The sequence below is a fragment of the Dermacentor albipictus genome, chromosome 1 (genome assembly GCF_038994185.2).
Source record: "Dermacentor albipictus isolate Rhodes 1998 colony chromosome 1, USDA_Dalb.pri_finalv2, whole genome shotgun sequence".
NCBI classification, from domain to species: Eukaryota; Metazoa; Arthropoda; class Arachnida; order Ixodida; family Ixodidae; genus Dermacentor; species Dermacentor albipictus.
In genome coordinates this window covers 31,792,561-31,806,769 of record NC_091821.1, presented here as the reverse complement: position 1 = coordinate 31,806,769, position 14,209 = coordinate 31,792,561, and the positions used below count along the sequence as shown (strand labels likewise).

Genomic DNA, 14,209 nt, shown 5'->3' with positions numbered 1-14,209 from the left:
CGGAGGTGCGCACAAGTGCTGCCGGAAAATAGGCGAATGCGAAATACGAGCAGTACATTAACCTGAAGTTCCCCTAAGTAGATCGAGATGCCGAAAGGGCACGTGAAACTGCTAAGCAGAACGAAGGCTTCCTGTCCAACGAGGCCTGCAGTTACCCCTCAGTCCTGCGTCACCTATCTACACCCTATGCCTGCAAATTTCCTAAACTAGCCGAGCCGTGCAATCCGTTGCCCCCCTCGAGTGTATTTCCCTTCCCCCGACACCTCATAAGCTACTTACATGGTGACCTGATCAACCTCTTACGCTTAATTTCAAGTAGAATACCAGCTATCCGCGCTCTAATCCATGCTGCCGTCTTTCATAGCTCTTAACGTTACGCCAATAATTTTCCGTTCCGTCTCGCCTTGCGTGGTAGTTGGCTTATTTATCTTCGAGTTTCTAAAGTTAGCCTCCAAACTTCGGTCCCATAGGTGACTGCAGGCGGAATGCACCATACCCTTTTCTTTTCAAGAATAGAGGTAGGGCGACATTGACGATCTGGGAGTGCCTGTGCTATGCGCTGAAACCAATTTTTATTAGTGTGTAGATTGAGTTTTCATGATCCTGGTGCCACGTGTTTACGTGATCCCAACAAAGCAATCGTTCGTTCCTTTAAACCGCCAACTAGTAATCACGTACTCTTGTTCTTCGACCAGGCGAGTGGTAAATATTTTTTTTTAACGTTAATCTTCAAACTTACTCTTAGACTTTGCCCGCTGAAGTTCTCAGTCTTTCGTTGTAATTTGTTGCACGGTAAGTTGTGGCGATATGATTGTTCATGCAAAACTACGTGATTTATTTGTGCCACATTTTCTCTTGCTGTTGCAACCACAGATTGATCCAGTTATCGCGTTTTCAGTGTCTGCGTCCGCGTGCAAACACGTTGCCTTCACGCGATCGCTTGGCAGTCTTCCCCAGAAATTTTAGTATAATGCGCTGCTCCAGTTTCACATTGGGAACTTCTCTAGTAATACGATTGCTTACTTCTGCTTTAAATTGCTGCAGATAGCAAAAAATTACAAGAGGCAGCGGCCTTAACATTCTGTCGTCGACTTCTCGAAGTTTCAGAGCGGCTTCCCGCGCGTATGCGCTCCCCTTCATCTTGGTACACTCTGTTTATAGGCTTGCAAGTTTCATTCCTTTCCGCACTCACAACTCGTCATTTCAACGCACCGGTGGCTTAGTGAGGCGCGAAGTGTATCAGCTTCTGCTGCTGAGCAGGAGGCAGCCGTTTCGATTTCAGCCAGCGGCAGCCACGTTCGGATTGAGCCAGAATGCAAAAAAAATAAATAAAAAAAAATAAAGAACGCTCGTGTGCAAGAGTTTTTGGAGAAAATTAATCCGAAGTTCCGTGCAAAAACACCCGTGTACTTAGATTTAGGTGCACGTTAAAGAACCCCCGATGGTCGAAATTTCCGGAGTCCTCCACTACGGCGTGCCTCATAATCAGAAAGTGGTTTTGGCACGTAAAACCCTATAATTTAATCCGAAGTTCCTCGCTCACAACCACGTGGTTCATTACTTACCCAACCATGATTTCGTTACGTAAAACATTCCTTAAATTAATATGAAATATCATTGCTATTATTTGTCTTCGCGAAAACGCGGTCGTCATGGTCGGCTATCGAACGTTCCACCTCGTACAGAACAGCTTTAGCAGCCACTTCTACTACGCAGCTCCGATCACGGAGGCCATCGTTCCACTTCATTTCTGCCTTTCACTAGGAATGACAAAACGCGATAACAGCGAGGACTGCATTGCCGAGAGCGCGCTGACATCATTTTTATGCCATGCGTGATGTAGCTACCTTACCGCATTTATTGACGTGCTTGTGGAGTGTTCGCGACTTGCACAGCTTCACCACATTTGTTGTCCACAGGAGCGGTATGTGAACGCTCACGTCACCAAAAAGGGGTCGTGAAAGAAAGTCGTGCACGAATAAGTAGTGGCACGTTTCCTGTCTCTGGATATTCGCTTTGGGTAAACGACAACTCTATCCGGCGTGCGCCTGTCCTGGTATCGGAGAGGCTGTTCGATTTCCGATCGCGGCGGCAGGCGTTCTTGACGGGGCGAAAGCCAGAAAGACGGCACTGCTGAACTGCGACTCTCTGACGCGCGGAGCTTCAAGTGAATTCGTCGGCTCCACATTTATCCGGCGCCTTCCGGGATACCCTCATTAAAATGCTTTTCACTCGTTCTAGATCGTAATACTTGAGATATTCCTCGAACCTAATAGGTCGATCGAGTCGCAAGAGAACGTCCCAATCTCAGCACAAAAGTACGAAGTTTAACCTTCAGCCTGTACATTTTACTTGCACGGCGACATTGGTGGCGAACATGTCATGCAGTACACGATAAGGAAATGAGACTGGCGACCGAGAAGCAACTTTCCCGTTCACTCGGCATGGCACGGCAGTAACCCTTTACGGCAGGTTACTTTGGCACGGCAACGTTACAGCAAATTACGCTGGTCTACTAGAAATGAAACGTCACCGTTGTAGCGGCGACGTTGTTGTTTTGCAGTCACAGCACCGTAGTTTTGAATGATTCCGCTGAAGCGTGTTTCATAGTCACGGCCGTAGGTCTGTATAAATCACACTTGGTTTGTTCCTCTGGTTATTCCCTCCAATGTTGAAGCTGAGGCCCAGTGGCATCGACTTGGGCAACATTATCGTATCCAGCATACACGAACGCAGCTGTATGGCGCCGATATCAAACTAGATCGAGCCTCGTCGTGAGGTCATGCCTCGGCAGGCCGGCTACGGCGAATAAATGTTGACCGCGATTGCGCAAAGCCGAATCGAGGCGGAATCGGGGAGCACCACCTAGACGTCGCTGCACGGCTTGCTAGCACTCACGCACTAGTATTGAAAATTTCTCATACACAATATTCGCGATAAGCAGTTGAGGCTGTAGCTCGCCAGGCTACAAGAAGCACTACGCAGCACGGACCTGGCGGAGCAGCTATGGGCCGTCCAGCGAGCCCACGATGCGGCCAGGGAGTTATAACTCCCGGTCCCAACGTGGGAGTAGCCCGCTCTATGGGACCTTGCGTCCCGTAGCTCGCAGGACCTCTCATTAAAGTTATTCAATCCAATCAATCCAATCGGTATTAAATAAAGCAGATCCATGCTCAATTACTGTTGCGACGACACTTCCACGAGCCAGGATCAATGAGCCCAGCTTGGCGCCCCTGTTAAGAGTCGGTCCCGCCTTCGGCACTGGGTAACAACAGCCTTCGCTTCAGTGCCTGCGCCATCCGTCAAAATTCGGCTCGCTCTGCTAGCCATCGGTAGGGCGCGCAGCAACATTGATGTTCAAGCGCGTTCTCTACAGCTCACGTACGTGCACGCCACTGTCAGAAAAGGCAAGATGCAAAAGCATGCGGTTGCTTACGAAGTCGTAGGACGTTTCGAATGCGCTGTCCCCCTGCGGTGGGCGGCCAGTGGGTTAGCGGCAGCATGAGAGAGAGAGCAGTAGGGGCAGGGGGAAGAGAGAGAGAGAGAAAGAGATCCAGGCCGATTAGTACGGGGATGTCCAGCAAGCACACCAAGCAGCACGCAAGCCGCGAGCTGTTGGTAAACTGGCGTGCCGACCTGAGTTCCGCCGCCGTGGTCGGAGGCGAAGTGGTGGTGGTGATGCTCCGGGGGTCTGCGCTTGGACTTCTGCGAACGGGGAGGAGCAGGGAGGGCACGGCCATCACTTCGCTTAGCCGCACCAGCGCGACACACCAAGCCTCGCAAAACACGCCGCTCCTTTTTCAATACAGCTCGCACAATGGAGGGTGCTTTTTGTGCTGCGCTGGGTGACACCAAAGACCCGAAAAGAGCCCGTTTGCCTATACCCTTAAAGAACCAACCGCAAAAAACCCGTCACAGTATTATTCAAGAGCTCGGTCACCTGAAAGCATGCGATAGTTTTACTCATACTAGCAATTGAAGTGAGACCAGAAGACATACTTCACCTCGGACGCAGTTCACAAACGCATGCAACGCGTACAGAGAACGCACACACCTCGTATGCCACCTCGGGCAGGAGAAAAAGCAGTGGGAGGAGAGCGGTGAGTCAGATCGTGTCACTTTAGACCGAAGCAGCTATAATTCACCGGCACTAAAATCACGCAGAGCACACAAGGAACGCACAAGAACAGTTCTGCTCGAGTTTATGCGCCAGTAAATCATTTATCACGATACTTGCCACGGACTAGCCAAGCCTTCCTGCTCATAATAGTCTGACGGCCGCCACACCGGTTATGGATCGAACGTGCTTTCAGGTCGGGGCCGCGCAGCCTCTTGCGCGCTCGAATGCGCGGAGCATTCGCTTCCGTCGATCGGCCTGAAGAGCTAAAAACGATCCTGCTTCAGTTATACCGAGCTATTTGCTTATTCGCTGCGGTCGCGTGGCGCTTCTGGCGCTCTATGCTCAAAACAATATGTGCGAAGTGAAGAAATATCTCTGCGAGATCTGCTTGCATGAATCACTAAATGTATAACAGTGCGTGCAGAATAATAACAGCTGGGGAAACACGGGGCTCCTGAGCAGGAGCTTTATCGCCGTTATGCGCAAATAGATATCTACCACGTGTATGACTCGAGATGACCGACACACAAGAAAAGACTAGCATCCCCGCGAACTGTAAACCGCGGATGGCAGCCACGCTTTTGGTGTCTGCATCATTTTGTCGCGGTCTCAGTTATCTTTCAGGGCACTTGGCTTACGGATGTAATGATGATACGCACCGGAGTGTCATGACACATGGCGACGACTATTAATAGGGACTTTGAACATGGTTGATTAAAGCTCACCAGAAGGCAGTGGCAGATTACCTCCGAAAAGGGGCGGTGCTGGGGAGTCATCGTCTATGAGGCAATTAAGGCACTCTTTGCAGAAAAAAGAAAGGAAAAACGAAAAGAAAGAAAGAAGCAGAGAAAGAGAGAGAGGTTTGCCTAGCGTTTCCGACGAAATTACTCATCCTGGAGTGGGAAAAAGCGTTCCCCCTCCTTCCCTCCCCTAACCACCTTACGCTTCCTTTAAATTTCTCCACTCAAGCGACGTGGTATACGAACTAAAACATCTGCTGACAGGCTTCACTTCCTACAGAGTAATGAGGCGTTTCTTTTCTACAAAGAAACAAAAATGATTCTAAATGAAACGCACCAAATGAAGCTGAAATATATAAGATTTGTTTGAAAACGCGCGTAGCCATCGTTATATCATTTTGAAAAACGTTTCTTTCCTTCTTTCGCTCTTCCTTTCTTTTCCTTTTTTTTTTCTGCTTGCGTGCCACGGTAACTTCACAGCTGAAGGCAAAGCGATGCATCCCCTCTGATCCCAATCACTCCTGCTCAAAAAAAAAAAAAAAAGAAGAGCGGAAGGAAGATTTGTAAAAAGTTGGTTCTACGCGTAATGGCTACTAAAATTTCCCTGATCAATTTAGTCGCATTCTGCGTTGATGTACGGTTCCTTTAGTAAGCGATCATTTCTTTCTTCCGCCAGTATAGTTGAAGAAGAAGAAAACTGCTCTACAGAACGTAATTATTTTTTTTTAATGAAAGCGTTCGCTAACTTGTTCTTTTAAAGATTGCCTCTCCTGGTTTTAAAAGAGTACTGCCTTCCAAAAATGTTTTGGCACGCCCCGAAAGCTAAATGTGTGACAATGTACTTTAACTTGAAACTATGGACGTCTCACAACCACCGTTTCCTTACTTGACATGGTACATGGTATACATATATATACATATATATATATATATATATATATATATATATATATATATATATATATATATATATATATATATATATATATATATATATATACATATATATATATATATATATATATATCGAACGAGAAAAGACGTCGGAAAACAGATTTTGTATCACGTATCGAGCGCTAACGTTTACGCTAAGACTGCCTGTGTACAGAAGACGGTGTATTTGAGAGGAGCAGGATTCAGCGGGATTCTTACAAGAAAGTCCGACAACGGCATTTTTATTCTCAGGGAGGAAATTAAATTCGAAGCCACGTCCCCCGCCCCGTCATCGGTATTGCTCTGTACTGCGTTTTCATTGCATCGTTAACTGTGGTGCAGTGACGGCGATTTGTAGAACCCACAGCGGGTGGACTTTGTTCCCTCCCCTTCCCCAATTTCTTGCACTTAATGGTAACACTGATCAAACTTTCCGAATTTTAATTTCACCCTGCCTGGTTACTAGATGCACTATATTAGTTGTCTGTAAAGTGATAACACCAGGGCGAAATTTATGGCAGAAAAGATGGCTTAAACAATTTTATACGGAGCTGGAATATCGCCACGCGGCGCACCAGAAGCTTTAATATTCAAAATTCTCGCAACTGCGCAATGAATGACGTAGGTCATCGGGTGCAACCAATTCTTGAATATAGGCAAAGTCGCCTTGAAATAAAGAAAAAAGAACAACGCCGGGCGTAGCAATCGGAACTTTTATATTCACCGCTATCAAATAATTTTCTCTACGGTCGTCCGAGCCGCTGACCTACAGCCCAAACGAAAGCGCTGGCTCACGGGCAAACTTATACTGTCTCTCTCACTATCTTTGTCGCATGATTGTATGGCTGTGTTACGAAAACACCAATCTTGGAGGAACTTGTCATTCGTTGAAGGCAGAGTTTTTGAGCCTTGTAATAACTCCGAAACCATTCACACGACATTGTAGTTCATTTGCGAACCGTTTTACTCTACGTCATAATGCCTCGAAACTCTGTCTTCAAGAAAATTTGATATATCTCACTCTATTATTCGGAAACAGTAACTCTTCAACTCCGACCATAGTGCAGCAACCCATCTCGATCCTACAAGACACTGGTCACTCACGCTGACACTTCATCACGCATCATTCGCCGACATTAATCAGTCATCTTGTGAAGATTTGCTTGCGAAAACACAAGAGACAGCGCACATATCCGATGCCATTTTTGTCACAAACCGTCGCTAGAATTCTCTGACGTTATCAGAGGAAGTGCACAAACCTCTTGCTTCGAACGAGAGACGCCTGACAATGACGACAGAGGGAACAGGCAAAGCACATAGCAGGATGGTATACTCACATAACCAAGAGTCTAGGCCCGCTTCTTCTAGCCACCGGAGAGTAGTTGGTTGCCCAGGCTGATATCTGTGCCTTTGTTATCCTTAAGGCTATTTCTTTCTTGCGTGGATATCGCTCACATACCTGGGCCTTCTCGACTGCACCGTTCCTCTGCCTGCACTTTCGATTGAAACCCACGCTGATCTCTTGTTTTACTCAATGGGGAAACTAGAGTGCTGCGACGACGAAGCGCGAAGCGGACACAGACAGGCGCTCACTCAATTTTTTACTGCACAAAGAAAAACAAAAGCGCTCTAGTTTTCTCAATGACGAAGTACCGACTAGTCCCCCTACTACATCCATCCTCCTGCCTTCCTCGTTCGGCGACTGCCGACATCCTTGGCAAGCGCACACGCGCCCTCACGATCGACCCTGACGTTCGAGGCTCGATCAGGTGTCGGCATCGAGAGCGAAGCAGTCACCTGAAGATTTTCGGACTGTCGGTTGCGCTCAAGAGATGCGCTCGACTTTCGTAGTCGAGCCCTCGAGCACCCGACTGCGCTTCCGAGCGAGCTTGCAAATTATTGTGCCCCAAATGCACAGATGCTCCTCATGTATGACCAATGACATAATTTAAAGTAAAATGAGAAAATAAAATGCAGCACGAGTACAAGGCGCTCGGTATCCTCAATACACGAACCTTCCACTTTTCGTATCCGGTTGAAGCTGCACTGCTTGGAATGCGTCGTCATCACCGGAGGAAGAAGCTGAGTTGTCAATTTTTTTTGTTGGAAGGAACGTTCAGCTGGTAATGAATTAACTCGACTTAAACGGGTCATTTCGGTCGAAATATTTATGTTGCGCCTCTCCAGAATCATCAACTCCCTATTCTATTTTCTTTTTGTTTTTGCACAAGTTCCAGAAACAAACCTCGCTCTATACCGCTATATATCACACCATCATCGGTACCTTTATATATGGACCATCTCTAAAATCGTTTTACGGCTGAATACGCGTAACAACTGAATTTTTCAGATGCTTTTTTTTTTTCGGTGCACTTCGCTTTTGTTGCGTGCAGAGAGAGTTTTCTAACGAGAGGTATGAGAGCGGTCGTTTTCTGTAACTTGCCGCATATTGTGCTTTTTCATGTCGCTGCAAAAACGTGGCGAAAGCTTATAAAAACATGCCAAAGAGGGTGTATATCAGCACTTAACCCACCTAGCCCAACCCGGTAACGTCTTAATAGCCACATATAGAGAACCGGGCGCATATTCACAGAAAACTGCTAAGGCTGAGACTATCCCTAACAACGGATTCCAGCCGATCAGATCGACGGACACATTACCAGAAGTGGGAAACAGCACTTCGAATCAAAAACCTTGTGAATTCGGCCCCAGAATTTTTTCAGCTTTGTTCTACGCGGTGCTGTGTTGCCGAAATTGAGATAAAAATGCCACTTGGGCGGCCATAAAAAAAAAGAAAGTGAAAAAAAAAGATTGATGCGAAATATTTTTTGGAATTAACTTTTCCGACTGTGAATTTGAGTCATAAATTTTAACCCTGAAGAAATCGGAAATTGTCAAGCTATAGCGTGTGCTGCATTTGCCATAGAATGAAGCGTCGCTGCTTTAAAAACAGTGGAGCAGTGAACCGGATTATTTTCTTTCTCTCACAAGCTCAGAAAGCTTGCGGCATGCATTGCTGCAGTGCCTGAAGTCAACAGCACTCAGTGACCGACTGTAGTCTCTATACTATGCACCTGTGAATAAAACAACCTTAGTATGCTTCTTCCTTCCTTTCTTTTCATTATTTCCCCCTCTCTGCTTCCGCTTCCCGTTTTTCTCTCTCTCCGTCTTCAACCAACAAAGACTTCTGTTTTGGCAAACATCAGCGATAATTTATGGCATCCTATATTCTCAGTAGCCGATATACGATCGCGAGCAGAAGTTTAGATAGCGAGGGTGTTTTAAATTTTTTGACATGGAGCCTGAAATCGAGCAGAACCCCCCCCCCCTACCCCCTCCCCCAAACGTGCGCGTATTTGACCACTTCAGTGCGAGCGCCGGCGTCAGAAGAAAATTTTCGCTGCTTTTATTATTATTATTATTATTATTATTATTATTATTATTATTATTACTATTATTATTATTATTTTGCTGACGCAGACGATTCCAAACTTTCGCTCGCGCCGGTGCGTGCAATTGGCCAACATACAGCAGGATCCCCCCCCCCCCCCCCCCAAAATATGTATACTGAAGCGACCAGTACAAGATTGCAGAGGAGTCTTGAAGTGTAAACGTATATATGACGAAATTGGTTTGGTTACGGCTGGCGTCACATGGTGGCATCGGCCAAAGCTTGCGGCCCAACTACTGACGTGCTCGTGTGTCACTCCAGAGTTACACAACACTACGGGCGAACGAGCGAAGCCTGGGCCTGTTCGCCCACTGTTGATCACGTCCCATCAAACCTCCTTTCTTGTTTGCATCTCAGAGTGCCACGGTCACGCAAGCTCTCTTCGACATGCTGCACGTCACAGCGATCGCGTTTCCCTTTTGTTCCACTGTACGCGACCTTAAGATCTAGCCATTATTGTCATCGGCGGCGCTTCAAGCAAGATTGAATCACCGAAGTTATTCATTGTCCAGGCAGCACGTTGAAGAGGACGGTCTCCGCAATATTTGCAACCACGATGCGACAGCCGCTTTCGTTCACCGAGAGACAACGGCGGGGTTGCTAAGTTTTTGGCCTCACTGTGAAGGAATACGCCTACAGGAATGAGACGCATTCTGCTTGAAGATGAAGGCCCTTTTTACCCCAGTGCTACACCATCAGTGGGCGCGATGCATAAATATTTATAGCAGTCGCGCGTGAAACCACTGGTTTGCAGCAACTACCCCAACTTCACGGGCATATATTTGTGCCTTTATGGTTTTTTTAAAATTTAAGATATATATACTGTTCACTAGGTGTTTTGTAAAAATGTATAATGAGCGAGTTTCTGCAATGTAATGACAGCTTTGTGTTCAAAGTAACCGCCGAGAAAAAGTAATATTTCCTTTGACAATATCCCCGGACGTTTTTTGTTTTATTTAATCATAAGAACTGCCACTTCGCCCAAGCGTGACGAACAATAAGAAGGTTAAATGGTGCTCTTCACGAAGTATAGCAATTAGATCTTCGCCCCAAGACACCAATGGCAGACCGTTGCATCCACAGTAGCTTTCGTCAAAGTGAAACTGGTTGATATCGTTCCTCCGGGCGTCTTGCTTTTTTCTAATAAAGCACCACTCGAAAGCGACCAGTCGTTATTTATTTACACCAGCCTCCTCTATAGCGTCATTTCTGGCAAAATACGTGAAATTATGACTGAACTTCGCAGTCACGGTGAAGCTAAAGCCCAATCAGCACTAACAATCAGTCTCGTACAATGATACGCGACTACACCCTTCTATCCCCTTTTGTTCCTTTTCCCCATTTTTCCAGCACAGGCAGCCAACCGGTATTTACACTGGCTAACCTCCCTGTCTTTCCCTCTAATTTTCTCCCTCTTCCTGCTTTGGATAGAGCTACACCTGACCAATATATCAGCATATTCCATTTTAATGCGATCTTGGTTGCGAATTACTGCTTTCCTTTCCTTTTGTTGTTGTTATTGTTGTTGTTGTTGTTGGTGGTGGTGGTGGTGTTGACTTCGACATATGTCACGTTGTTTCGCCCTCCGTAGGCCCTAGTTTTCTTTTCATGCATTTGGTAAATTTTCGGGCACACTGCATTGTATGCACGTGAGAACTGCTGGTGCGGTTCCTCTTCTGCGGGGAAAAAAAAAAAACAAAGTCACCATCTGGCTCACGAGCAGACGCATATAATAATGGATGGTACTCGCACTAACGTAGAACATGTCGCCTTATCCTCAATGGAGGAAAAAAAAAAAGAAAAAGAAAGGAACCTTCGGAGAGATCATGACACAATAGAGCCAGACGGAAGTGCTGGGAAGATGTAGCGAGTACAGACAAAACACAAGGAAGTAAAACTCAAAGTAGTGATTTTGAACACATATAAAATAATCAAACTAAATAATCTGACAGGCGTCGCATGGTGAAAGGGATGTGCAGGCACACAATCTGCCCGCCATGTCTGCGAGGTCGCTCGTTCCATTCACCGCAGTGCGCTGTGTGACTTATTTTGTCGTGCCGCTCTCGAGCCTGGGCCACATTTCGAGCGCCGCAAAACGAACGGCGAGACTTGCCATGAATATTTCATTGCCTATACTTCCGGGGGCTTCTGTCTCCCACTGCTCAGATGTATAGCGCGCGGAAACGGAACAGAACGGCGCTTTAAAAGAAACGAATCGGTGGCGGAAGCGGCGTAGTCTGTGCGTTCTATAGCTAAAAAAGAAAGCAAGAAAAAAAAGAAGCTTGCATCTTCGGAATGCTCTGTTAAGCAGACGCAGTGGTTGCAACGTTTAAAACGTTACTGTTCTTTTTTTTTCTTCCCCCAGCTCTACAGACGTCATGTTGACTCGTTATGCAACCCACCGCGTGATATTCGCAGCGGCATGTCGGCGGTGAAAGCGCGTTCCGCGCGCTTGCGAGGCGAGACCCTCCGTGTGCATGGCAATGCACGATCGAATATGCGGCCAGTATATAACACGATGCAAGTCGCACGAATTCTCGACGACAAAGCGCGCCAAATGGAAACGACGGCGTCCGTGTAGGGCAACATGTCACACGCCGCACAGTCTCATGGGCGTAAAAGCCTGCTTCGATTCACGCGCGAGAACGCCTAAGAGAGCGCGAGATCTCTCGAAATTTTCGCTTTGTTTCCACTGACTGTCAATACGGACTTTCGAGCGTCTGTTCATTTTAAGCTTTTTCAAAGGTGTCATAGGATGTAGCGGACGCCTCGTAGTATTAACCGCTTCTCGCATTAGTTTTGTTGCAAACACGCGTTCGCGCCGTCATTTACGTTAATATGAATAAATAAGGAAAACGTGCGGTCTCTAGTAACCGTTCTAGTAATAGCACAGCTCATATCTCGTCCCTAATTCTGATGAAGAAAATTGGTGTTTCGTGCTTAAAGCTTCGATCATTGCACCAATCCCACGCCTATGGCCAGTCGTATACAGTCGCCCTCAAATGAGTTTTCATCTCATGGGCTGACTGCAGATAAAAGAGAGCCCTAATCAAAATGCGCAAACAACACAAAAAGGAAGACAAAGAACAGCATAGTGACGAATCGATTAACAAAAGGAACTGGAGGCGTCTCTCAAACAAAGGCGAAGATTGGCTTTGTTCAAAACAAAACAAAATCAATGATTGTTGTAGCCAGACGCAAGACCACGGGCGGATTTAAGAGGAAACTTCAGCTCGGGTCCAACTCTGATGCCGCACATTCGGACACATATGAAACGCAGACGTACTTTTACGACACAACCACAGGACCGATTTGAAAGAAATCTGTTCCACTTGAGAGATAAAGTGAAATTCTAGTTACTGCAGGAAAGAACCTTTTTTATTTAACGCCTGGAATCTTTTTCAATCATCAAAAATGGGTAACGTTTAAAAAAGAATTGAAGCACGAAGTTTGCATATTCGTGCCTCAGCACCAAAAACAGACGTTGCATTTCTGTAACCTGCACCCGTTAGATCATCGAAAGAGGACAAACTTCAATTAACAGTTTACCTGAAATTGTTACAATGTGTACGACTGCTTTGCAAAAGACCTACTCACAAATTAGTAATATACTTAAAAGCGGTGTATTATATATATATATATATATATATATATATATATATATATATATATATATATATTATACACCGCTTAGCATAATGTCCTCGTCGTAATATATTATTAGGCACAGTTTAAATAATTGTGTTATCGTTTTTCATTGGTGAGTTATAGTTGTAAACTTTACAGCTTAGTTGCATGAAATTTTGTCATTTTCAACAATTTTTATTAAAATATCGACAGCCAGAATAAAAAGATCAGCTTCGTACAGTCGTTAGATTTTAACTTATAAAGCCTCATCAAATCTGGTGCAGTGGTTGCCGTTAAAAACGATTTCTCAATTCCCATGCATTTATATAGAAGCCCTCGAGCTACAGCTTCCTCTTAAAGGGGTGAGGGTGACCGTCCATCTAGCCGTCCCTCCTGACGCATCAGACACTTTCCATATAACAGAAGCGAAAAATATAAAAAAAGAACTAATCTGTAAACTGATTCGAGCAATACCACTTACTCTCTATTTGCGTTGAACTATTCGTGGTGCTTTGAATTTTAAACACGTATTTTTCTCATAATTCACTGATGTACGTGTTTGGACATGAATTTTGTCTCACCCTGAGCAGTATTCGCCGCAATCTTTCGTTTCGCGTATGAACATTCGTAGTTTCAAATAATCCATTGCCGCATACTTCCGCTTCGGGAAAATAGCAATGAACACGCGGTGCGACTTCTAATAATAAAGAACTACTGCACATATTCGATGACTTTTTGGTCTTCAAGTCTTTGCAAGGGTTCTTTAGCCTTTGGAAGCCTTTGCAAGGTATTGCAAGAAAAGAAATCTAGTTTGTTACGTACGTGTACCGCATGCAGTAATAATATAGCTTTATGTCAGGTGCCTAAATATTAACACTGCAGAAATATTTCCCCGTATACCTAAGAAAGAGCACATTAATTCCACATTTATGAATAAATTTTATACATAAGAACATTGGTGCCCGATCGATTAAATATATATATATATATATATATATATATATATATATATATATATATATATATATATATATATATATATATTTATGGATGGTTTTATTTACAAAAATGATGGATGGTTATCGTGGCACTCGAGACAGGACGGTCATCCCAGGCCAATAGGCAGTGCCAGCTCTTTGCGCACACCTCTACTTTCTCTTCCTTCGGCTGTGTCGTGCAGCGCGACAGTTTCTCCGGGGGCAGAAGAAGCTCTCCGAGCGAGCTACATAGCCCGATGGTGGTACAGCTTGAGTCGGGCGACGTGCACGACTTGCGTTTTACGTGACCGCCGGTTGTGCGAAGTGACTCTTGCGATGACGTATGCCACGTCACTGAAAC

At 45.5% G+C, this 14,209-nt stretch overlaps 1 protein-coding gene across 9 annotated transcripts in view; it reads right to left on the bottom strand.

Moving 5' to 3' along the window:
• Nucleotides 1-14,209, bottom strand: part of LOC139060753 (collagen alpha chain CG42342-like) — a 462,978-nt gene that overhangs the window by 40,821 nt on the left and 407,948 nt on the right. For 7 of the 9 annotated variants that reach the window (XM_070539846.1, XM_070539853.1, XM_070539840.1 and 4 more), the window contains 2 exons: nt 3,637-3,705; nt 3,437-3,469 (listed from right to left, as the gene is read on the bottom strand). The exons of 1 other annotated variant lie outside the window; for it this stretch is intronic. In XM_070539846.1, coding sequence (XP_070395947.1) covers nt 3,437-3,469; nt 3,637-3,705 — 102 coding nt within the window. The remainder of the gene's footprint in view (nt 1-3,436; nt 3,470-3,636; nt 3,706-14,209) is intronic. One more of the 9 variants, XM_070539842.1, reaches the window with a different exon arrangement.